This window comes from Epinephelus moara, chromosome 2 (assembly GCF_006386435.1).
Source record: "Epinephelus moara isolate mb chromosome 2, YSFRI_EMoa_1.0, whole genome shotgun sequence".
Taxonomy (NCBI): domain Eukaryota; kingdom Metazoa; phylum Chordata; class Actinopteri; order Perciformes; family Serranidae; genus Epinephelus; species Epinephelus moara.
Window position 1 is genome coordinate 12,093,446 of NC_065507.1, and position 25,635 is coordinate 12,119,080.

At 41.3% G+C, this 25,635-nt stretch overlaps 3 protein-coding genes across 9 annotated transcripts; 1 reads left to right on the forward strand and 2 right to left on the reverse strand.

The window, feature by feature from the left end:
* Positions 1 to 670: 670 nt before the first annotated feature.
* On the reverse strand, positions 671 to 3,706 carry tubd1 (tubulin, delta 1). Its single transcript, XM_050067986.1, has 8 exons — positions 3,345 to 3,706; positions 3,120 to 3,267; positions 2,822 to 3,038; positions 2,495 to 2,726; positions 1,734 to 1,898; positions 1,464 to 1,592; positions 1,181 to 1,364; positions 671 to 1,030 (listed from the first exon to the last, which is right to left on the reverse strand). The coding sequence occupies exons 1-8, from the start codon at positions 3,493 to 3,495 to the stop codon at positions 925 to 927; spliced, it is 1,332 nt and encodes a 443-aa protein (XP_049923943.1). The 5' UTR covers positions 3,496 to 3,706; the 3' UTR covers positions 671 to 924.
* Positions 3,707 to 5,372: 1,666 nt separating this feature from the next.
* On the forward strand, positions 5,373 to 15,158 carry rps6kb1b (ribosomal protein S6 kinase b, polypeptide 1b). The gene is made up of 15 exons (XM_050060096.1): positions 5,373 to 5,544; positions 6,832 to 6,875; positions 6,975 to 7,095; positions 7,291 to 7,359; positions 9,355 to 9,502; positions 9,618 to 9,675; positions 10,498 to 10,598; positions 10,819 to 10,909; positions 11,096 to 11,186; positions 11,294 to 11,401; positions 11,505 to 11,567; positions 11,849 to 11,926; positions 12,236 to 12,343; positions 12,500 to 12,612; positions 13,546 to 15,158. The coding sequence occupies exons 1-15, from the start codon at positions 5,476 to 5,478 to the stop codon at positions 13,799 to 13,801; spliced, it is 1,518 nt and encodes a 505-aa protein (XP_049916053.1). The 5' UTR covers positions 5,373 to 5,475; the 3' UTR covers positions 13,802 to 15,158.
* A 4-nt stretch (positions 15,159 to 15,162) lies between these two features.
* slc33a1 (solute carrier family 33 member 1) lies at positions 15,163 to 23,475 on the reverse strand. Of its 7 annotated transcripts, XM_050060084.1 has the most exons (11): positions 23,253 to 23,313; positions 23,072 to 23,098; positions 22,921 to 22,947; positions 21,799 to 22,250; positions 21,548 to 21,701; positions 21,105 to 21,300; positions 20,778 to 20,977; positions 20,450 to 20,634; positions 20,242 to 20,359; positions 18,221 to 18,436; positions 15,163 to 18,124 (listed from the first exon to the last, which is right to left on the reverse strand). In XM_050060084.1, exons 4-11 carry the CDS (start codon positions 22,206 to 22,208, stop codon positions 17,957 to 17,959), a joined length of 1,647 nt encoding a protein of 548 aa, XP_049916041.1. In that variant the 5' UTR covers positions 22,209 to 22,250; positions 22,921 to 22,947; positions 23,072 to 23,098; positions 23,253 to 23,313; the 3' UTR covers positions 15,163 to 17,956. The 7 variants fall into 7 exon arrangements, with proteins under 7 accessions (XP_049916041.1, XP_049916033.1, XP_049916007.1 ...); XM_050060076.1 differs by lacking the exon at positions 23,072 to 23,098 and having other exon boundaries at positions 23,253 to 23,475; XM_050060050.1 differs by lacking the exon at positions 23,072 to 23,098 and having other exon boundaries at positions 23,099 to 23,475.
* Between the last annotated feature and the right edge of the window lie 2,160 nt (positions 23,476 to 25,635).

Consider the following 25,635-nt stretch of genomic DNA (forward strand, 5'->3'; position numbering starts at 1 on the left):
TCTTCTGGCAAAAAGAAAGTTAAAAAGCCAGTGATCAAATGCCCATTTCATTGTGAAAATCGTACCTGTGAAACCATTGTTTAGGCTGATGGGAAAAATGTCTTTGGACCATTCAGTAGTCAGCATTATGTTAGTTTAGTTTCTAGGTGTTTTTTTTTGGTTAGTCTTGGAGTTCTGTAGGTTATAAATGTTGCTGTATATTACATGCATTCTTTCCTTAAATCTAGATGTGTTCATAAACACATTTTAAAATACAATTTGCCTCATGTATGGGCCCCTGTTCTCAAGCTGCCGTTAGCTTATCAGGGTGCTCCATTTAAAAGAAATAATGGAGATTTCTTATGAATTGTACTTGTATTTTTCTGGGGGGGGGGTTTTGTGAATAAATTGAATGACAATGTTGGTACATGTTGAGATAGAGCTGGGTTACAACCTACATGTGGCAGCACACACAGCGTTCTTTCTCTATGGTGTACAATAGCTCAAGTTGGTCTCACTGCTGGTTTAATTTAGTAGCTGTTTTGGAGCTTTCAACCACACAGGTGATCTTCCTCAGCAGAGACAGCGGGGATTGTAGCTGGTGAAATGTCCATTTTTCTGAGTGCTTTAGTTGGCATAAAAGTTCTGTCAGTTTGCAAGCAGCAGTTGACAAAACAACCCAATCACAAAGCCCATTAAAATATAATTTAATAAAAATAGTTTCTATATTTTTCCCCTTGAAGAGACTGAATGGGTGTCCCAGTGAAGAAATTGCCGCTTCAGATGTAACACAAACTCAAAGAATTTGTATAGCATTCAGCTTGTCAGAGACTTTTATTTACGTTTTATTTTTTTAATAAATAAAAAGCACCAGGAATGTCCCACTTGATGGTATTGTCTTATCTACATAGAGTCTGAAGGCACGGTGGTGCTTGTTTCCCATTTCTAGCTCAGCTGACTGTAGCTGGAAATGACCTGCTCAAGAGATGTGAAGCTGTCTAGAAAGTCCTCCTCTGAGATCCCAAATTTAACGTACTGATGAATGTAGGCCCTGTAACAGAGGAAAACAAAAAAGGAAAGGAAAGTGACTAAATGGCTTTCCTTCATCAGCCTTGGGGCGCTAAAAAGAAAATGTGTTTGGACCCAGCCTTTCCTAAAAGTGATATTTAAGCACTTCTGTGAGTAATGGCAGCTGACTCACCTGGACGCAAACATGTTCCAGGCTTTTCCCACCATGTTATCCAGAGGTTTAAGCAGAGCCTGACTGTTGCTGACCAGCGTAGCACATTTTTCATACTTATTAAAAGGCACTGGGGATTTCCACAAATTGAAAGCTGCTTCTGATGAGAGCCAGGAGGTGTACAGAGCTGGGTCCTCGAAGCCACCTGTGCACAGAACATTAATCACACCCTTTGTTCTGCACTCTGAAGAGTTAAGAAAAACAGAGCTGCTGATGCATACAATGTATAAACCAGTTCTCTGACCTGTCTCTGCACTGTAGACGTCTTTCCCTCTCAGTATGAGCAGGTTGGCCAGAGATCTGTTGAAGCTGGGTGCTGTGAGACTCCTGCTCCGCTCAGAGGCTGCAGGAGGACACACCTGCCAGTCGATACCTGACACAGGACAAACAACAAGCATCCTCAGACATGTTTATGATTTCACTTGTAACTGATTACACCCACTTTTAAGTCATACAACAGCTGAATAAGCTAAACTGAAACTGAGGAGCCAAATTAGATTTTGGCAGGACTCACCTTCTTCCATCTTGGTGTTGGAGATGAGCATCTGTCGGAGGTGTTTGAGCAGGCTCGGCCAGCTGAACGTGCTGTAGGCGATGGAGGAGCTGGCCATCTGAGGGATGGTGGACACACTGAGCAACTTGTACTCCGGGTGGCACGCGAGGGCGCTCACCAACTCACCTGAGAGTCGTGAAGGAATAATGGCACCATTAAGGGTTAAGACATGCTGGTTTATGAGGACGGCACAGAGCACATGTGACGATTGAATGTACGCAGGTTTGATGATGTTGGTAGTTTAACTTATTTCCTGTTTCGCTACCTATTGTGTGGCTGAATCAGTGGCGGAAAGACTTGTTGCCATAATATGGAGGACTTCAGTTAAATTCTGCATTTACTTTTCTAAGAATTTAAGTTGCATTCTCGAAGATCTCCATTTCGTTCTCTTTGGCGACACCTATGGCGATAAGCTGTAATTGCAGGTGTGTTTTTGGATCCTACTTTCAGTTGTTTTTAGGATAAGATAAGATGAGATGAGACGAGCTTTTATCACTGGGCCACAGGCTCATTCACCATTGTGTTACCTAATTTGGTGATAGATAGTGACTTAACAAACACTTATTTCAATTTAAATCTTTCCCTGTTTAGACCACACATCTCCTAATCCAGTTCCAGGAAATTCATACCCTGTGGTAAACCTGGTGTGTGTGTGTGTGTGTGTGTGTGTGTGTGTGTGTGTGTGTGTGTGTGTGTGTGTGTGTGTCTTGGCCATCTCTCACCCAGAGGATTCCTGCTGTAGACTCCATGGGAGTCAGCAGTGAGCGCGGGCTGCAGGACGCTTCCCAGCTGGTGAGCAATCACCCTGTTGACATCACTGAAGGAGATGTGTTTGATGTTGAGCAGCTGACTGCAGACCCTGTGCACCGTGTCGTTCTCGTGCACCAGGATGGCGTCTGACAGCTGGTAGAGATGAGCCAGCGTCAGCACGGAGTTGTAGTTCTGGACTATCACCTGAAAGGAAAAGAACAGATTTAATAACACATTATAATGAACTAATATCAAAGACTAGTCGGATACCAAGAGGCACCTGACAGCTGTGTCCATACCTCTCCAGTCCCGTACGGCCAGGTGAGGTGGTTGAGGATGAAGGACTTGGGGTAGATGTCTCGGAGACACTCGGTAACATAAGTGCCAACCCCAGACCCTGTCCCCCCCGCCACACTCATCATGGCCATGAGTCCAGCCAGTCTGTCACAGCGCTCCACCTCTCGCCTCACCAGCTCCTCCACCACAGCTCTGTGACGAGGCCCGTGGACGCAGTACCTGTGGGACACAGGAAGCACATTACCAACTTTAGTTTTAGTTTTTATATTCTAGAGAAAAGGTGGTGTAAAATGTCCTCACCCATTCGCCCAGTTGTTCCCAGAGCCCTGCTTCTGGCTGAAGTGTGAGGCCTCTCCATACCTCCACCTGCCAGACTTTGCAGCCCTGCTGATGCTCTGGTTGATCACTTTGGGCTCCATGTCGATCAGCACCGCCCTGGCTACAAGCTCTGGGAGACAGGTGTGTGTTTAAGTACAGACAGGAAGCAGATATACGTCACACAGAACAGGTGAACAGGTGTGTTACCTCCATGTGTAGACTGGTGGAAGAACCTCTCACAGCTGGCTGAGCTGTACACCTTCCTCTGTCCCTCCTGAGCATCGTTGCAGATGACGTCTAACAGCTCGTGACCCACCTGGTTACCGCACTGACCGAGCTGAACTGTTACTATGGACATGTTTCACTCAGGTGTGCAGAGTGGAGACTTTCCAGAAGGATCGACAGTTGTCCGATAACAGTGTGAGAACATATCTACAGTCTGAAATCTAACGGTGGACTCATACTGCGAGTTAAAGGGTTTAAAACTGAATCCACGGAGCTGTCACTTCATGTTGTTAGAATGGTGCTCGAGCTGTTTTCTGCCGCCACGAGAAGTTAGAACGGCATTTCCGGTCTAAACTGCCAAGACCTTCAAAATAAAACTCCTTTTTGTGTGTGGTAAAAGGACAAAAGTACGGAAGCGTATTGCTGCCACATTAGGAAAAAAATAATGGGTCGTTATAACGTGAGAAGTGTATTGTTTTAACAAGAAGTTTTTCACGTTATAACAATACAGTTTCATGTTAAAACGTGATAATTTATATTGTAAAAATGTGAAAAGTTTCATGTTGTTTTGGGCCATGTTGATGCCTGTTCGTTGCAAAGAGCGAAGTGTCAAATCACAACTGGAGTATATGGGTGCACCTCCTCCCAAGACCAAATATTGCACTATAATGTGGAACTTTTAATGTCTTAATAATATAAATTATCCTGTTATAACGTGAAAAACTTCTTGTTAGAACAATAAACTTTTCACGTTATAACATAATACTGACCCATTATTTTTTTTTCCTGGTGTGGCAGCATTACCCTTCCATACAAAAGTATTTCTATGGATAAAAGGTTGCCCAATAAAACCCCAACAACAACATAATTTAGTAATAAAATATAATTTACAGCAGGCTATACTACTACTAATAATAATTATATTAATGATAATAAGTATTATCATTATTATTATTAGTAGTAGTAGTAGTAGTAGTAGTAGTAGTATGGCCTATCAGCAGTATTATTTTTAGTTTTTATTATCTTTTTACGATGTTTGTGGGCAGACATGAAAAAAAAAATGCATCAGGGATTGTCTTTATTATTTATAAATGATTTAATTTATTTAATTTAATATTAATAATATTGATAAAAAATAATAATATTAATAATATTAATTATTTAATTTAATATTAATTATTTATTTGTTTATTTATTAATGCAATGGGCAAACAGCACTTTAATGAGAGTTATCACAAAAACAGCCAGCTTATTTTCTCAGCAAAAATCAAATCCTCCTTCAAAATAACACATCAGAGGACTGTTGTAAATTTGATGATAATTTCTGTTTTTACATTTCTGGCTATGATAAATGGTGTGATTGTGGCGATTCTTAAAGAAACCATACCTTTCAAATTTGGGGTTCTTTCTTTTCGGGGTTACTTAAAATAAATACAAAATAAAACCATTCAAAACTGTATGTCCCTCTCCTGTGCCAAAATAAAAAAGTCTCTTCCCAGTGCTAAAAAAAATTTGACGTGTCTCCCCCATTTTGCACCATCTATTCCCATCTCATAAGTAATGAACAGTCCCTAACAGCTAACAGTTTGTTAAACGTGGATTCAGTTGCCTTCTTTTTAATGGTTTTAGTACTCAACAGAGCACAAGTATGCTTATGACCTGAATATTTATCTCAATATATACAGGTGTTTCCAGAGATTGGAATAGTTCAGTCAGAATAGTTGTGTTTGTTTTATTTTATTCTATTTCATTGGAGGATGTTAGAGTTTTCAGAATTAATTTTTTTATTAGATTTTTTTCCCTTTATTTTATATATTCCTTTTCTTATCATCTTTTAATTTTTTCTTACACCATATAGAGAATCTAAAAGTTGTTCTAAAATGTTGTTGTTATTATCAAAGGCAATGGAAATGTCTAAAAGGGTTAATTTAATAGTTAATTTTATATATTGTGACAAAATAAAAGCTCGGGTTACCGCCCCTTTTGTCGAGTGTAGCAATGCGCATGCTCAGTGTAGTAGCCGGTTATGGCGGCCGTGTGTGTTTGTCCATGAGGTGGGGGACGCCTGCTATTCTTGCGGTCTGTGACAGAGCGATCCGAGCGAAGCGCTGCCATGGCTGGAGTGTTTGACATTGATTTGGATCAGCCGGAGGAAAATGTCTCCGACGATGAGAATGAGGAGGTACTTTGACGGAAGATGTTGAACGCAACTGCGAGAGTTGTCACAGCAGAAACTCTTCACGCACAGTAGCTAGCTGTTAGCCTGTTAGCCTGCTAGCCTGGTAGCCTGCCAGCCACCGCGGGCCTGCTCCTGCAGCCGGAGCTCTCGGGCCTTTTTCACAGCAGGGTTAGCCGAGGCTAATGCTAGCTCGCCGCCGTTAGCATGACAGCGATCATGACAGAGCTGTCACTTGTTGTGTTTTTATAACACAGGTCAGGATAGCTGGTGATGAGCTGCATGCTTTACTAACGCTGTGTCATTTAAAAACCCTCGCTGTCATGTTGGAGTTGTGCAAGCAGAGCCTTACTTGGCCAAAGGTGCTGCAGTGATAAATGTGGCTCGGTGTGCAACAGTTTATTTTGGCAAGACTGTTGCAGAGTGGGGCTGTATGGACTTAAGGCTGATGCCTGTGTGCTCCTGTTCACACTGAACCTGAAATGCAGCAGCAAACACTACTGCAGATTTACACTGTACATATAACTTAAAATAACCTGTACTTTAAATTGTACTTGTGATTTATTCAATTATGTGTAATTACTGCTTTATGAAGGTGTCAAACTACAACATCACCAACAACCTAGTATTATAGAATAAAATATAATATCACTAATAATAATTTTGGCACACACTTGGATTTTTTCAATAAGATAAACAACTTTTGCTTAATACCTTGCATCATGTTGATGTCCATCTAGCACAGATTGGGCAACTCTTGCATCACATCAGCTCTTGTTTGACAGCGTCACATCACAGTCCCAGGCAGATATTTTGGCTCAAGTTGTACAGTAGGTCAAAATCTAAGTCAGGCTGCAACTAGTGATTATTGATTTCATGAGCAATCAATCTGACGATTTATTTCTTCATTAACTGATTGGTTGTTCGGGCTATAAAGTGGCAGAAATAGCAAAAAAATATCCCTCACAGTCTCCTGGATCCAGAGTGACGTCTCCATATGTCTTGTTTTCAATGAAAAAAGCAGCATATCCTCAAACTCTAGATGCAGAAACAAGAAAATGACCAATTGAGAAGCTTGGTTTCTCTATTTTATTGCAGCCATTATCCTGTATATAGCTGTTTATTCATAGGTTATAGGATGGCAAGCATTATAAAATCTTAATTATCACAGTATTTAAACAGACAAAGTGTGTATGCACAAGAAAGAAATGGAAATGCAGACACGTTGTTATGAGATTATTGAATGAAAAATTACTTTTGTTTATGTTGTTCTTTTCTACTTCTTCCTTCCAGGTTCAAATCAGCGACATCATGGACCAGTGCAGTGGATTCGAGTTGTAAGTATTCTTGTGTTTGGGGTTCGTGTATAGTTTTTGCAACCCAATCAGTGAGAAACAATTGCACAAGAGCACAGTGCATTAAGTGTGTCTCTGCAGCAACATGGACGACTGCGAGAAGATCGAGATATCGGAGGACAACGTCAACCAGGGGACGGAGAACATCCGACCGGAGTGCTTTGAGCTGCTGCGGGTCCTGGGGAAAGGTGGATATGGAAAGGTACTTGTGGTACCCAAGACGCAGCAAGCCTTGAGAAAGTACACGAAAAAGTACACTTGACATGCACACGCTCCTACAAATGCAAACTGTGGATTATATTCCCACTATAATGTCAAGAACTGAGTTATATTGACTTTAAATTCTTTTAAGTGTTGATCTGTTTTGAACACGTCAATCATTTTCCCTTCTGTGCAGGTTTTTCAAGTTCGGAAAGTTGTTGGAGCCGCAGCGGGCAAAATATTTGCCATGAAAGTTTTAAAAAAGGTACTTCTTTCTGCTTAATGGCTTCAATTAGAGCATGCTGCTCTCAGTTTGTGTCCTGTGAACGTAACTGCATGCTTGTTATTACAAATAAACATTATGGTGCTTCTGTCTGCAAATATTGGCTGTCCTTGAAGCCAGTGGTGGGGTAAGATTTCACTGCTAGTTGGTAGAGTGCCATCTGCGCTGCTGCAGCCTTGGCACTTAAAACACTCTGCCTCAGCCCATTAGATTCCGCTGGATGTTCACACTGCTTCTGCTTGATTGGCTAAAATGACCCCCAGTGACACGTTGAAGACCTGCCAGATTTCAACCAGTCGTTTCAATCGTTCAGCTTCAAAGTGGCAGCGCTGCTTTGATAAAGGCTTGTAGTTTTGGGGTAGAGTCCAAGGCCCGTGTTTACAACGCATCCCAGAGTAAGAAATCAGTCCTGACTTGCCCAAAATTCTCGGAGTGACCCACAGGCAGTCCCGCATTTCGACTGAGGAGTATGCTATCTCAGCTGAGGAAATCCATCATGTCTAGCTGGGGTTTCAGGAGAGCTGCAGAACTGTCCTAACCTGTTAGGAGTTCCCAGCGGGTACACAGGACAAATATGCAAATACACTCTGTACAAATACACAATGTCAAAAAAATACATTTAGAACAACAAGATTTTTCAAAAACCAGACGAAAGTAAAAATCAGAATTTGTCCAAGATGAAAAGTTAAAATGTTATCGCAGTTTAAACTCAAATAAAAAACAGAAAATATAGCTACAACAGCAATAATGTAGGACTTAACAGCTATGGCTGCTATTGTCCCACCTCAAAACATAATTATATATTAATGTGTAAATTGTGTGTAATTTTTATGCACAGATAAAATAAATATATAGTGTTTTTGTGAGTGAAACTAGCTTGTAATACAGGTGACATAATGCTGTTAAAAATATTTTTCTGCTTAATTCAGCCTGTTTTGAGTGTGTTGATTTTATATACACCCCTGAGAAAATCACTACAAGTCCTACAAGTCATCATTAATTAATCACTGTCATATACCAATCATGTCATGTACTCTTAAATGAGAACTTTGATTCTTTGCTGTGTGTGCGTGTGTGCAGGAAGGCTCATAAACAACACCAAGGTTTGAACCACAGTGACTCTGAGATGCTTAATAAACACGGGCCCAGATTATCCAACAAAAGTAACAGCCCATAGCGCAGTAGAGCAGTTAGTGGATGACAAGTAGTTACTCTTAACAGTTTATCGGTAGCCCAGTAAAGTGAACAAAGCCCCGGTTGGCGAGTGAGAAGGGGCTGACAATTCATGATTCATAATCAGCCTCAGCAAAAAGTGAAAGTTTGCAGACTCCTCAGTCAGTCAGCCAGCCTGTGCTGCACCCTTAGACTCAAAGGGGCTCGTCACAGCCTCCATCTGCCTGTTGGAGCTCCATCTGTTGTCGTGGTTCTGACGCTCAAAGCTGAGACAACATTGCTGCTGACAGGCAGCTCTTTAGCTTTCTGACAGAAGTGGTTAGCAAACATAAACAGAACCAGGAGCAGGAGAGAGGAGAGGAGAGGAAGAGTGCGGGGAGCCGGGGGAACAGAAGGCCCTGTACATATAAAACCGCAGGAGCGCCCAGTCTATTGACATCATTATTCTCCAGTTTCAAAACACAGAGTTCATTGTAAAGCTGTAGTGTTGCATTTCTTTAAGTGAGTGATAATTAAGGACAAGAAGAATGACCTGCATCTGTTAAACTTTATTTATTAATTAAACTAGATCAGCAATAATTAAGAAACGACACTCCTGTATCTCAGTGACATAGTTGCCTTAATTGCTCAGCTCTCAGGTGTTTTAGAGGAATACGTTCACTGTCTCGCTGTTAGTCATCCAGGACAAACAAGCAAGCAGCTCATAAGGCAGTAATACACAGCCTGTTGACAGGACAGTTTTGTTGTGTGGTTTCACCGCTGTGTGACTAATGTTGATACACTTCCTCTAAATGGGGGCACCAGGCTATGATTGTCCGCAACGCCAAGGACACAGCCCATACCAAGGCGGAGAGGAACATCCTGGAGGAGGTGAAGCATCCCTTCATAGTTGATCTCATCTACGCCTTCCAGACAGGAGGAAAGCTGTATCTCATCCTGGAGTACCTGAGTGGTCAGTACAGGAACTGCACACACACACTTGGCACGAACACACAATCTGCAGGAAGATTAAAGCATAGTATGCATGTACCCATGTTAACAGCGTCAAAATGTGTTCACCTGTGCAGGAGGGGAACTTTTCATGCAGCTGGAGAGGGAGGGCATCTTCATGGAAGACACAGCCTGGTGAGTGTTCATTTTTATATTGACTAGGGATGTACACACATCTAAGCAGACTATCTGTGTCATCTGTCATGAGCAGGGTTCCCATGGTCATGGAAAACCTGGAAAAGTCATGGAATTTTGTGGTTTGTAATGAAATTTATTGTTACAGTAATCTTCTGGGGATAACCTTCCCTGGAAAGTAACATAACAGCAAATTTATTTTCTGTAAGTTAGCCATTGACGTAACGTAGCTCTAATATGCGTCAACTCGGCTGCGTGATAGATTGTTTCAGCATCGATGTTGCAATGCGCAGTAGTCACATTGAAAGATGTGCAATGTCAAGTAAAGCAAATCAAACAACTTATTTGATGCAAATGCAAAACCTGCACGGTTCTCATTTTCCATGACTTACACCAGCCAAGCCTTCCGCTTTTAGACGCTACGTATATTTGTGGTGTAGTGTGGCGGCGTTTGTTACAGGAAGCGAGACTCTCCTGCATGTGTATGTGTAGAAAAGTACCATAACCAAGCCAGCAAGTGCAGCAGACACAGTGAAGTGCATGCTTTTCCGAAGTGAAAATTATATTATGGGTCCTTAAAAAGTCATGGAGAAGTTTTGAAATTTTGTCTGAACACAGATTTGATCAACCAGGTTAACTGCAGGTAACTATAGCAAGGCTGCCTACGCTTCCTCATCAGTGAAATGAAACTGACCACAAACACATGGTATATTGGTACTAAATGCATATCAGACCTTTGGATCCTCATTTAGAAATAAAGCACTATTTTTTGGCATGAAGTTAATGTATTCATTAAAATGTTTTCTTTGTTTCTCTCTGTAGTTTCTACCTGGCAGAGATCTCCATGGCTCTGGGCCACCTGCACCAGAAGGGCATCATCTACAGAGACCTAAAGCCTGAAAATATCATGCTCAACAGCCAAGGTGTGTGTGTGTTGGTATCCATGTGTGCATGTGATGAAAGTAACTCAAACCATCCTGCATTATTTGTCCAAAAAAATGTCTCAGATTACCTAGTATCTGACCTTAAAACATTCCAAATGTCGCATAAATAACAGTAAATAAAGGGATTTAACACAGATGTGTATCTGCCACAAAAATTTGTAAATAAGTGCATCTGAATATGTGATGTTTTTTTTCCCAGGCCATGTAAAGCTGACAGACTTTGGGCTATGTAAAGAGTCGATTCACGACGGCACAGTCACCCACACTTTCTGCGGCACCATCGAATACATGTAAGCTGTGCTCTTTCATTTTCCTCCTCACTCCTTTAATCACACTAGTGCCGTCTCTTTGATACGCTTGCATACAAATATGCTTCCTTGCTCACTCATACACTTGATCTCCGTCGTCTTTCACGCTTACTGTTGACTCATTAGCGTTAACTCATTAGTAAGAAATGTGCACTCACTGTGTTGCAGGGCCCCAGAGATCTTGATGAGAAGTGGACACAACAGAGCAGTGGACTGGTGGAGTCTGGGCGCTCTGATGTACGACATGCTCACAGGGGCGGTCAGTTACAAAACATTCTTACTCACTATTTATAATGGACTGTTCTAAAATATGAAACATAATTTAGGAATGTTTTAATAACTACTCCTCTCTTTCTCCCTCTGTAGCCACCATTCACTGGTGAAAACCGAAAAAAGACCATTGACAAGATCCTGAAGTGTAAGCTCAGCCTCCCACCCTACCTCACACAAGAAGCAAGAGATCTCCTGAAACGGGTATCTCCTGTTTATTTAAAAACTTTTATCACACACAAGTCTATCCAAATTAAATGTGGAGTTGTGAAAGTATTCGTCTGACATTTGACTGCTGGTTGTACAGTTGCTGAAGAGGAACGCCTCGTCGCGGCTGGGAGCAGGAGCAGGAGATGCCACAGAGGTGCAGGTGAGAACAAATATCACCAGATATTTTCATAAGCACATAAAAGGGAGTGCAATGCTTTTTTAATCTGCAACAAGCAGCTAGTTTAAGTTACTAGAAGTACAACTTTGCAAACCCAAAGACCCTAATATGCACAGTCCATGTCCCAGGACATCCTGACACTAACACACACACACACTCATGTATTGGAAAAAGCTGTGGTTAGATGAATGGTAGTCTGTTTAAACATTCCCAGACTAAAAGCTATGTTGTTTGTCCCTCTTTTTGTATTTGATATCCCGTAGGCTCATCTCTTCTTTAGACACATCAACTGGGAGGATTTGTTGGCTCGGAAAGTGGAGCCTCCCTTCAAACCTTTCCTGGTGAGTGTCAGAGGAGCAGACCACAAGTAGGTCTGAGTTTTATGGTGGGAAATTTGAGAATGCTAAATGTTGAAATTAGATCTCTGTGAATTCACAACTGAAGCTACTTTAGAAGCTCAAGTCTTTTTTTTTTGTGAGATGGAGATGGATTTTATTTCTGGTTACCTACCCACATTAAACCAACCAAACAAGTTTCGGTAATTGAACCCAGGTCGTCTCTTGTTTCAGACCTAAGTGTTGTTAGTTGACACATCTCCTCGTGTTGCTGCACCTTCTCACCTGTGCTTGTCTTCCCGTCTATCTCTGCAGCAATCAGCTGAAGATGTGAGTCAGTTCGACTCGAAGTTCACCAGTCAGACGCCAGTCGACAGCCCGGATGACTCGACCCTCAGTGAGAGTGCCAATCAAGCCTTCCTGGTAACTTCTCTGACTGTGTTACTTTCCCCGTCTTGTGTTTGTTCTGTTATTTCTTGATCACAAAAGAAAGAGTCTCGCTTACAGTTCAATTTCATCTTAATTACTTTCCATTTCAGTTTGTAATGATAAATGTCTCTGACGTCTTTGTTTCCGTAGGGTTTCACATACGTCGCTCCATCTGTCCTGGAAAACATCAAAGAAAGGTTCTCATTTGAGCCAAAGATCCGCTCACCTCGACGGATCATGGGCAGCCCGAGAACACCTCTCAGGTACGTCAGTGTGTCTGCAGCAGGCACGAGCACTGGTTGACTCTTTGACTGGTTAACCTCATGTTCCCACAGTGGGTCTTTAATCTGTCCTCACTTCATTGCACTCAATTCTTGTTGTATATTTTTGATTTAAACATTTCATAATGGACTCGACTCGCAATTAAACCTTGAAGACTGGGTGCTCCATCCTTAATGTAAATGATAAAAAAGTGAAGACTTGGGAAGCTCTTTAATTTGACTGTTATATATTGCCACATGGAAATTTCGGGCAAGATGCCCTTCTTCAGCTTGTATCCTGGCAGTGTCACTAACAGTATACACAGGTAGGATTAATTATAGGTGACTGCAGCCAGCACAACCAGTACTTCCCAACAGAGGGAGCCACAACCTTTCATAGCGCAGAATCTCAGCACTAAACACATGGATTACCAATATAAAACATGTTTAACGATCCTGGTTTTTAACTAATTTTGTTTTTCCCAATATAACAAAAATAATACAAATAAATGATTTAAAAATGATTCCAGTTTCCTCCCAAGTAATTTATTTATAAATCCAGCTTCAGTTCTTCTGAGGTCAAACAAAGTAAAACCGGCTGTCCTACAGCATGTTTGTGATAATTACATATGACTAGCCCCACTTGATTAGTCCAACACCAACATTTCACGGTTAATTAAACCCACATCATGAAAATGTTATTGTTTCTGTTGTCATGTCATTAATAATGCTGGGTTTTGGCTTTCTTTATCATGCAGACTAATGGATTAATCACAGACGTCTGCTCTCCTAAAATGTTGTGTCTCAGTTCTGGTCACCAAGGCTGAATTTAGCTCTAGAAGACCAGGAGTATCACAAAATAACAATGGTTGTCATGGTTACAAATTCCTCTCAGTGACATCTGTCTGTTTCCCCGCTCTCCTCTTGTCCTTTCAGCCCAGTCAAGTTCTCAGGGGGGGAATGCTGGGCCCGGAGTCCCCTTCTCCAAGGCGGAGGACCAAGCGTCCTCCAGTCACCTCAGGACCAGGCCATGGAGCTGTCCACCCCAGAGCAGATGGACGTCACAACGAGCTCCGAAGCCTCGGCCCCTCTTCCCATCCGTCAGCCTACCGGGGTCAACCTGGCTCAGATGAAGCAGCAAGCTTATCCCGTCGTGGCCAAACGGCCCGAGCATTTACGTATGAACCTATGACCCACCAACGCCTCTTTAGGAGAGTTTATTTCGTGACTCTTTTTCTTTTTTTTTCTTTGATATTTTTTAAGAAACAAAGCAAAAAGATTAAGGATGCTAGAGACAATTCAAATCCGAAATTGCACATCCGCTCACTCCATATACTGTCACAACCTGGAGTTTGTGTGTGGGTCTGGGACTCCAGCGTGCTGCAGTTAAGAGCTACCAACGACATCACCGCCTCACCACTTCTCCTCCGACACCTCAGGTCTCATGACCTTTCTGAACTGGACTAGTAGGACTGGAAACATATGAGGAGCGACATGGAAATGAGAGGCGATGATGTATCACACAGTATGCAAGCGATTTACTCTAAAATGCAGCCAGTCTACTGTACAAGACGACGTCCAAAGTGCTTTGTGCTATTTGAATGAATGCCAGCGAGGTAATTGCATCCGTTTGGGAGATGTTGACAGTCACTGGCTCAAAATGAAATGATAAAAATTAGGTTTATTATTGAAAAAGATCAAAGAAATGATGGTTGTGAGCAGCGGACAAGCGTTCTAGTGTTGATGAATATAGCTTTATGTCTTACGATGTTTTACAAAGTGGATGCATTAACTGTGCTATACATCAGTGATGAATCAGAGAGCCTAAATTAAACAAGAAAAAAAAGATGTTGACTTTTTACATTCTTTCAGCATTGGTGTTGTGGATGGCTTATTTGATGTGGGAACCATACATCAATTATCTGCTCTTCAGGCGCACAACACCGTGGGATGTATCACTGGATTATCTGACGCATCACCAGACATAATTGAGCTTGATCACCATGACCACCCAAAACGTCAAACTGATCTCGGTGCTGCTTTGTTCAACCCCACTCTGGCCACCCAGGAGACTGCGGGGCCTCAGCGATGACGGGATGTCAGACCCCTAACTGACGCCTGGAGTGAACTCGTACTGGAGACAGTGGCACCAGTTGATCTGGACACCGTCTGCAGCTGTGGGGTTTAATGCTCCAAAAACTCGGGGCAACATTTACAGCCTGTTGCATCAGCGTTCACTTGTTTAGGAGGGAAATTTTAGAAATCCCAAAAAGCAAGGAAAATTATAATAAAATGTAAAAAAATACAAAATGCATCCTGTCTTTTGTGTAATGCTGATTTCAGGGGAAAAAACAGACCTCACAAGTGTGCATATGTCTTTTAATTACATATAAGGTTTGTTTAAAATCCAGAACGTCACAGTACCTCACCTTCATCATTAAAACATAGAGCGCTGCTGCTAGCTTATTTAAATTTCTCACGATACCGTCACCCTGTGCTATGCTTTTCCTTTATATGATTGGGGATTTGGACTCATTGTAAACAAAAGTAAGTAAAAAAAAATCAAACTTAAATTAAAAAAAAATAAATTGCAGGGTTATGAGGTAACATTGTGATAAATTAAAACCATTTTCTGCAGCTGAATTAACAGTTTACCACCACCTAAAAGCCAGTTTAGCAGATTAAAGTCACTGATCTGAAGTGTTACAAGAACAAATGCACTTGTTGCTGAAATCATCAGTCACACAGTCAATCTGAAAAGAGGAAAAAACAAACACAATGCCCTGTTCATGGCAAAAAGGCTCTCAGGGCATATTACAGTGAAGTGCTGGTACAAATACAAATGAAAGGCCCATTACACATCAAAGCAAGTTCACTAAGTATGAAGTTAAAGGTATACTTTACCCCTTAAATGAACATTTGTATATCAATTAACTCACCCTGTGCGACACTGAATTCATGAAGAAAACTTGAATGCCTCCTGTGAACGAAGAATCCAAAAACGGACAAAATTATGAATTAATTTAAGTCATAGGGGCCGCTACATCAACACATCTGTCGCATACTAACACAACCTATTGATGGAGGCGGTGGTAGACCAGCAGCTCCCATGTTCAGTGAGGTAAAATTACTGTTTTGTCAATGGAGTCTGGCTTTAGGAGAGAATAGATACATTTACGTGTACTTAACTTCCCCGTTAGAAAGGGCTGTCTGTGTGGAAAGTACTGAGCATATGACTGGATAAATGAGACTTGGGATTATACTGCACAGGTTTTAAGAGAGTTTGTGAAGGGATGTTTTGAACTGCACGCCCCTATGACTTCAATTCAGCAAGAATTTTCTGTTTTTGGATTCTTCGTTCACCGTGGAGGCATGCAAGAAAACGTTTTTTTCACAAATTCAACGTAACACAAGTTGAGTAATTGATATACAACCAGTCATTTGAGTGGTGAGGTATTTCTTTAATGTACAGTATAATGGACTTATGTGCATTTCAGACGAGTCACTGGCCAAAACTTATTAAAAAAAAACAGCTGCTACCGTAGTGATCTAAAAATGACCTCTGATTGACCTTCATGTGGTTCACAAAGTCGGCATAAGAAAGCAGAAACTATGCAGCACAATTTAAAAAATTTGGCTCTCTTATTCTTACATGAACCCTGATTGTTTACTTCAACATTTACATTTGAATTATCAATGCTGACTTCAGAGAAAACACTGTAACAATCAGTTCTATGTACAATATGCAGAACATAAACAGCTTATCAATTTTCTCTTCGAGGCTGCTGGTCTGGGATCCTTAATCGTTTTTGGAGGGTGAGAAATTTACTGTATGTATTTACTTACATACTTTTCAAGCTGGTGTTAACGTCCTACTCAGATGGGATCTGCTGAGAGATCCTCTACACTGCAAAACGGATGTTAAAAAGTCCTAAACAGGACTCCTGTTGTAAAGTGTTGCAGTAATAGTTAGTATACAGCATAATGGCCTTTTACATACAGTGTCTCAATATGATGCATCTATAAAAATGGAAAATGCTGCAGGACTCACTAAGGCATGGCTGCAAATAACAAATATACATATAGATTTTAAATATTTCCGCTTGCAACGTAAAAATACCTCAGCAGAAATCACTAACGGGTCCAAACAGTTCAAAGCTGCACTGCCCAATATTGCTATTTAAGATTTGAATTGGTCCTATCATGGAGAAAACTGATCAGATTTAAGGAAAGTCTGGAAAAATAAAAGATAAAACATTTAATATTTTTGACATAGTTCATTTAAGCATTGATGATATTGATAATAATAAAATAGGTCATAGGTCATAAGGAATGTGTTTTCAGTGTCATGTTTTAGAGACTGTAAAAAAAAGAAATAATGAAATGAATGTAATCAGTACTGAAAGAATAAAAGCAGTCCTGTTTGTGTAATCTACCAAACTACAGTAAAACAGAAAACTCATCAATTTAACAACTTCATCTTCAAATGACTGTAAATGTCCCTGCCTTTATTATTTAACTCAAACAAGTTGGCGCTGAACAAATTTGAAACTCTAAACAAGGCACAAATCACTTCAGAGGAAACGTAATTAAATAATTATTTAAAAAAGAAAAACATTGGTTCAGGTCTTAGTCAAACAGCAATGACAGATAGTGTTCGCACTGGGTTGAACTTACTTTGAATAACCAGCATCAAGACACTTCAGACAGTTCATGAAAAAAAGGAAATCATATCCACGAGTTTATACAGTTAGGTCGGAGGAGTGTATGTGTATGTTTTGCTTGTCATGTCCCTTTAGTATCCTTAGAATATAGACTAAATTGTGACTGTACGTGACGGTAAATCAGTCTGAAGTGCTGAGTTTACTGATGATTTTTTCCGTGAGGGGCTCAAATTTCAAGAAGTTTTTTTTTTACGCAGAAACTGCAAAGAATTTAACAGATGAACTCAACAAACTGGTTATCCAAGCAGGTTAAAACCAACCCAGAAAGATATTTGAACACTCTCTTTCACCCAGCTCTTGTTTGGTTAGGCTGTTTGGAGCAGCAGAATGTGGTTTCAACATCAAAAACAAAAATATTCATAGCTAGTCTGACCGGTTGTTTCAGTTTTCAGGTTGTTGACAGTTAGCGTGAGAAACGGTGATAATGATTTTACCCCCAGAGAGACAATGTTGTCTTTCATCAGACTGATGTGCTTCAAGGAGACAGAGGTGTGAGAGTGTTTTCTGAACGCAGCAGCTACAGCAGGACCAGAGGGACTAAACCAGACGAACAAGAATGGAATAACATTATGTCCACCATTCGGGGTATGCAAAGAGTCTGTGGTACTGATGGTGGAGCGGCATCACTGATTAGCTCTGCACCTCCATGCGGCGGGGCTCTGTTCCTGCAGCTGCCGCATCCTCTTCCCTAACCACAACCACCAGGCTAAACCAATCACAACACACACCACTGACTCCACGTAGTAGCCGTCCAGTGTGGTCACACAAGCGCCACCCTCCTTGACGCACAGCTGGAAGATGAGAACAGGGACAAAGGAAATAGTTAATCAAGGTGAGGTGAAGACATACACCACAGTAGTGCAGACTCTGTCCTGATGCTTACTCACCCCTGCCTCCTCTGGAGAGCCACAGCTCTGCCCGACAGCACCCTCACACTCCTTAGAGGTCAGTGGATCCACCATCCACAGAGCCACAGTGGAGGGCCAGTTTCCACCAAGGTTGGTGACTGTGTTCAGCAGGGTCATGTAGGTCCCGCCGATGAGAGGGTCGCTCACTTTGGCATGGAAGGCCATGCAGGCCACGTACATACTGTACAACGCCACCTGGGGTAGCAGTACCGGAAATATATGTTAGAGCAGATCAACTCTCAAACTTCTTAAGACACCTAAAGACTTTGTTGTTATTACATCAGTTTTATTTATTTAATCTATGTACTGATCCCTGCAGAAATCCAAGGTCCAGATAATAGTATATAATCAATTATTTAACCTTGAGATTCTTTAGGTTTCACACACAGAAAAAAAGGCTATGGACAGCAGGTGGAGGAGATAACAAAGAGGCGTCAGATGGCCTGAGTTGCAGCAGTTAGACTGAAGGACATCACTTTCCCTTTCACTAATCCTAGTAAAAACAAGATAGCAGCCATCTCTGCCAAGTCAGTCTGCAGCCGATCCGACACAAAAGTAGACAAGGTCCAAAACGTGATCAAATTTAATGGTTGAAACTTGTTAATTTATTATTAATAACATTTCTAGTTTGATATGCCATACAAATGGGACCAATTTTTGCAACAGTAACAAGACACTATTAATTTGAAAGTACTCGTTTGCAGACATTGGGAATTTTTTATCAGCTCGTTGAAGGACATTGGGACTTTGTTATTGCCTCCTTTGAAGACATTAGGGCTTTATTGTTGTCTTGTTTGAGGATTTACTTATTTATTTACTTATTATCGTTGATAATGTTTCGGTTTTTTATACTTATCATGTCCTACCAATCTCAAATAGCTTGGAAAAACTGAAAATGTCTCAGGAGGTGACAACCAAAAACTACATCTCTGTTAAAATCGTTTTCATATTTAATTAAAACACAAATTAACAGAGATTAAAACATTACTTCCCTCACTCAAATATGCCAGAAATGTTAAGAAGAAGAAAAAGAGAGAAAGGGGATAAATATTTCCCTGTCACTGATTTTCTTCTGTTACACAGTGACATCTGGGGGCACAAACAGGAAATGACACAAGGTTGACAGGAAGTACAGGGGCTTTATTTTAAAGGAATACTTCACTCACAAAACAATAATTTGTGTATCATTTCACTCCATGTCATGTTAAATTTGTGAAGAAAACTTGTATTTTTCTTAAATGCCTCCATGGTGAACAAAGAATCATACAAGTAGCACCCCTGGGCCAAGTGTGTGTGTTTGACCTTTGCCCGTGTATTTTCACTGAGCAGAGTTCAAATGCACGTGCATGTCCCGTTGCATTACTCATCAGTGCATGAAACTGTCTAGGCAGAAGTGCTTTAAATAGTAAGGTTTTGTGGTAAATGCACGTGTTTGGGAAGTCCTTTTTGGCCACACACTGAATTACTTGTGACAAGGCATAAGTTGAAACTGGGATTTTTATTTTAGAAATAGGAACCGCTTCTCTCTCTTGGTCTCTGCAAGATTCTTAACTGTGCTTGATTATGGGTATGTATTATCTCGTATGCTTGGGTTGGGTGGCCTTTTTCATTGGCATTCTCTTGTTTATAAGATATAATGTTTAGCAAGCTAGCACGCTAACATTTGCTAATTAGCACTACACTACGAAGTCCAGCTGAGGCTGATGGAAATGTCATTAGTTCTGCAGGTGTTGGGTCATAAACCAGAAACTTTAAAATTGCCTCTTGTGCTCAATCTAGTCATTTTAGCTGATATCAGTCAATCAGTGTCCATTACCCATCCTACGAGCACACTTGGACATACTGGATATAATGTGCAGGGGGTCAATAGGCCTTTCTTAGGAGCAGTCTGTCATGATCTACATGTCGCCTGTCACCGGGAGAAACTATGATAAAGGCTGAGTTAGAAGCAGAAAAGAGGAGAAAAGCAAGATATTAAAGAGAGTAGCAGAAATACAAACCTGATGCAACGCGTAGCTAAGAAGCACTATGGCGTAATAGTAAACAGGGAATCCTCCTTCTTGTTTTACACTGGGGGTCCACCACACCAGAAAAGCGTACTCCAGTCCTATTAGCAACCTGCAACCACACAATCACAACATTCTGTTAGCTTTTAGTTTCTTGAATGTGTGTACGCATGGGTTTGTGTGCCTATGTGTGTGTTTTTACCTAAAAGGAAAGGCCTTGTAGAAGACATCCAGAGGTCTGGGTCCTGCTGTGTATTTACTGATGATCACAGGTAGTAGGATCTGCAGAGGCACCATGGGCACTGCCAGCAATGCCAGCTGCTCCTTGGGAACTCCAGCCTCCACCAGCTTCAGGCCTGTCACTGCGTCTGCTGCAGAGAAGCCAATCTAAAAAAACAAACAAAAAAAAAAAACAAAGAGAGGAGACTTGAGGAATCTTTCATCCACAACACATGACCATGTTAAGCAAACATGCAAAAGCAACACTTCCAAGTTATATTTCAAAGATAAACTAAATATTTATCAAGTACTTTCGCAGTGAGAAGCAGGATACAAAAGGTGAAGACTGTGGGCATCTTGATGATAGAGAACAGCAGCTTGTAGGTTTCCGTGACACCCTGCGTCTCCTCATGGACTCTCCTCTTTCCTTTGCCGGGCTCATTCTCCCTTTTAATAATGGCTACCAACGTTGTGGAAATGAGGAACACCCCTCCCCAAAACAACAAGAAGTCTGCAGCAGAGGAACAGAAGACAATAGAAAATACACTTTATTAAACCAAAATTACTGTTCTGCTGTTAAGTGTCACAAGGGTTACAGTCTTCTTTAGTTTAATTATTGGGTCAGGGATAAAAAATACCTGACAAGGTGACAATGCCCGTGTCCTTAGGCTCTGCTCTGAGGTATTTGTTGCAGAAGTTTGCAGACTCCAGAGCCAGAAAGAGCACATTCCCCAGGAAGTATCCTGCTGTCTGGCCCACCGAGTTGCATGTAGAAGCATAGCCCACATTCTCTCTGGATAACATAGTGAGGGCCCAGCCGTCCACAGCTATGTCCTTGGGGGCAAAGAAGGTACAGTCATTGGGGGATGGGGGAGAAACTGTCTACTCCACTGTATCTCTCTTCCTGAATGTGTGCTTGTGTTACAGTGTTCATGATTGTAGCACCACATGTGACGTTTCGGGCACCAGCCCTCCATCAGATGTCTGATGCCTGAAACGTCACATGTGGTGCTATGATTAAAAATTCCAAAAGCTGCAGTTTTTGGTGTGTGGACTATTTACAGGGTGTATGATTGCCTACCTGTGTGGCTGCCAGGAAGGCAAGCATAAAGAAGACTGCTGTGAGAGTTACCACTTGGGGTCCGCCCTCACTCTGCAGGAGTGAATCAACCGTGAAAGAAAGGTAGAGCATGAAGAGGCCGAGCAGGTACTGTGTGGGCACCAGCCACGACTTTCTGCAAAATCAGGTCGCAGGTATAAAAATACATACAGTGTAGGGAAAAAAGGGGGATCAGAACATCAACATAAAAAGTATACATGTATCCTTCTTACCTTCTACCAAACCTGCTGAAGTAGAGAGCGTCCACCAGTGGCGCCCACAGCAGCTTGAGACTAAACGGCCAGAAGACAAAGCTGAAGAAGGCTTGGTCTTTATAGCTGACGCTCTTACTCTGTAAGATCAGAGGGATGCTACCAGCCAGTCCCAGAGGAATCCCCTGCAGCACGTACAGGAACAGAAGAAGCGACACGTTCGCCAACTCGCCACGAATCCCGGGCCGGACTTTGTGCCTCCTGTCCTCAGAGTCTGACCCTCTGATAAGCCCCTCTGCTTCGTCTTCCACATCTGGTTCAGAGCTTGCCTCATCCCTGTCCACGTCCCTCATGTTCTCAGGTGGGAGAGAGGCACCTGCCATCTTCCTCTGCCGCCCGTTCTTGAGTGTCATAAATTCAGAGTGCTCCATGGTGGAGCAGTGGGCATCAAACCAGCTGTGCCCTCAGCAAATCTACAGAAAAAGATGAGGGACAGAAACAATGACTGCAAGTCTCTGAAGCTACCATGAATCATAAATTGAAACCCACTGAGATTAAATTTTTTGTTTTTTGGAAGGCACTGCCATAATGGCAACAGTACAGAAAGTTACTAACAATTACTGCTCATAGCAAGAATAAAGATAAAATACATAGATGGAACAAAGTAAAACACAATATTGATTGAATAGACACGAGCTGTGAAATGTTAAAAAAACAAACAATTGATCAAACAAGTGCTAAACCGGCCAGGTTAGTTTCCGACTGAGTACAGTGATGGTTAGCACACTCCTATAACATGTACAGTATATGCAAATGGCACATGCGAGCCCAGGAAGTAAACCATTGTAAAAAAAAAAAATGTGACAATCAGTTATTACTGGGGGTCAAGGTGAAGGTGACACTTCCAGAGGCCTTAAAGGAGATCCAGAATTGTGTTGAATTAATAAAACTTTGTAGTTCATACTGTGTAATGATTTAGTCCAAACAAAAAAGACAAACTGACCATCCATAGTGTTAAATAAGTCATTAACTAATGTCCACACTCATTGCTTGGCTCACTGACACCCTCAGTCTCTGCCAGAAAGCAATTAAGGCCAATTATGGAGCGGTTAAATCAATTAATATGTTAGCGGCTGTTGTCACCTTGAAATCGCCAGGTGATACGTTAGCCTAAAAGTAAAAGACAACATACAGTTAAACGCTGAAATAAACATTTTTTCCCAGTAATTAATCAAAGCAAATATAAAGACATACAAAGGACATGCATGACGTGAAAAAAAGAAAGTGAACTCACACATGCAGTGGATGATTTCATGCATACCTGGTGATGATGACAGCATGCCAAATCAGAGAAACTGAACACAAACGGCTAAATTACAGAAACAATCAACCGGAAGTCGGTTTCTAGTCTATGTTTATTAAACCGCTTATTTGTGGCATCTTAATAAAGGTAAGAAACATCAGAAAACTACTACCGTTTGACTCAAAAGAGGTTACATCGGTGAACATCAAAACAGAAGAACCAGGAAGAGCGGCGTGTGCATCATCTAAATGTGTCCGGCACCTACAGCTGACGTGTCAAAGCCCAACGGAAAAGAGTTCCGCTTCAGCTTTAGCGCAAACTCGGGTGGAAAGAAACTCAATAAATTAAGCTCAAATCATAAAATTCGGCACTTAAATCACTTTTTAAGATAACTCAAGTGTCCTCACGACAATATTGGGCTGCTAAGATGTGGTCCTCACGAACGCGCATGCGCCTGATGTACGCACCTAGACTCTTGACTGGTAATGATCCGTCGGGGCCTGATTAGCAGAGGTTATATCCTCACGGGTTGGTAATATCACACCAATAATTACATCACGTACACTAAAAGCCCAATTATCAGGCACAATTAAAGTATAAATATCAGAGTCGTGAAACTTTTAAGACACTGCATCCCTCCATGGGCATGTTACATTCACATATTACAAAGCTATACCAACCAGTGAACAAGAGACCTTTACGTTTCATAATCATCATCAAATATTACAGATAGACAGACAGGCAAATAATTAGATCTATTTGCAAGTATCTTTAGTTGAAATGTACTATAATGGACCTTGTTGTATATAAATTAGGGGGTAGGGACTTGGCCTGGGAACCTGTATGTAGCATGGGCTGGTAGCTGGAGAAGCACCAGTCTGCCTCCTGGGCAGTGTCGATGTGCCCTTGAGCAAGTCACCAAGCCCCCCAACTTCTCGTGGTGCTTGTCCAAGGCAGCTCCCTCACCCTGACACCTCTCCATTTATGTGTGTATAGGGCCTGTTGGTGCATGTGTGTGTATTCCAGGCCTGTGTGTATACGACAACAGAGTGATAAAGATAGATAGATAGATAGATAGATAGATAGATAGATAGATCACTGTACTAGATTATGACACTTTATGATAGGACTGGACAATATTAAAGGTCCAGTGTGTAGGATTTATTTATGTTTTCTTCAGTGTAAGTGAGTTTAAATCACCTGGTCATTTTGTTTTAGACAGGAAGAGACCTCTGCAACTAATCTGACTCCTGGTAAAAACCTCCTAAACAATTAACATTGAAGGAATCCTAACCGGGAGACATTTCAGCTCGTCCTCACTGCTAGATACCACTAAATTCTACACATTGTTCCTTTAGTCCATTCATCGAGAAGTGTGAGGCCCAGAGCATTTAAGTGGGAAATGTAATTCAGTTTTTCTGTATTTATACAGTCATTTTATTTAAAGTCAAACACTTTGCCTTGGGGATTTTTATTAGCCTATTATGAGTAGTTATACACAGTTTTGTTGTCTGAATAAACACAGAGAAACCCCTTTACTCGGACTGGTATCAGATATCTGAGATTGCCAGCTAAAAATGACATGCAGTCAGATTTCATGGAGACGTCAAAATTCCAAATTTCCATACCTAAATAGAAATTATTGTTTATATATTAATACTGGAATAAGACCTTTTGATGAAAGTGATGTTAATAATGTATTGTCTTGTAATAATCAGCACATTTATATTGTCATGGATATCATTCCCACTTAAATTTTGATGCAGAGGCACTAAAGAGTGACCTGTGACTTCCAGGTGTTAGTTTGTTAATCTGAGGATACAAATTAAAGTGTACAATAAAAATACTGTGAAATCAAAATGTAGGAAGAAATGGACACTCTGCAATCGTTAAACAGAAACCGCACTGCAACAGTCTCCTCCATCAAATGATCTTTTGGTAACGGTCATGATACACCCATTACACCACATTTGAGTTTGAGGTAATGAACAACAGCATGCTCTGCCTTGTGGCTGCTGTGAGTGCACGTGAAGCTGCTTATCCCAACAGATGGCATGTGACAAGACACAGGCATAAGGGTGGAGCAGCATGATAACCGGAGCACTGTGAAGCTTAAGTTTTAACCATGTGAAAGGGTGTTAGTCTGCCTTAAAGTGTCCTTAATACAGGAAAATAATTTCACTTTATATCAGGACAGCATGTATCAACCAAAGACAAAAACAGAGGCTTTGCTCCTATCATTCTAGCAGCTGTTCATGTTTAAGGTTTGTTATATTTAATTGTTTTCACCAACTGGGCAAACTGGGTGTCTGCTTAGGGCCCCTAAAGGCCCCACAGTTATTATGTCTCTGTTGGTTTGTTGTAATCTAATCTTGTTTGTGAATATGCACCAATAAGAGCACAATATCAGCCACTCTTTACGGGCCTGCATTATCATGTGCCTTATACCTGTCTTGTAGAGAAAATCTGTGTCAAAATATACATGGTGCATGATAATCCTACAATACATATCCAATTACAGAGGGTCAGCAGACCAGTTCTGCCCTGTAGTTCCT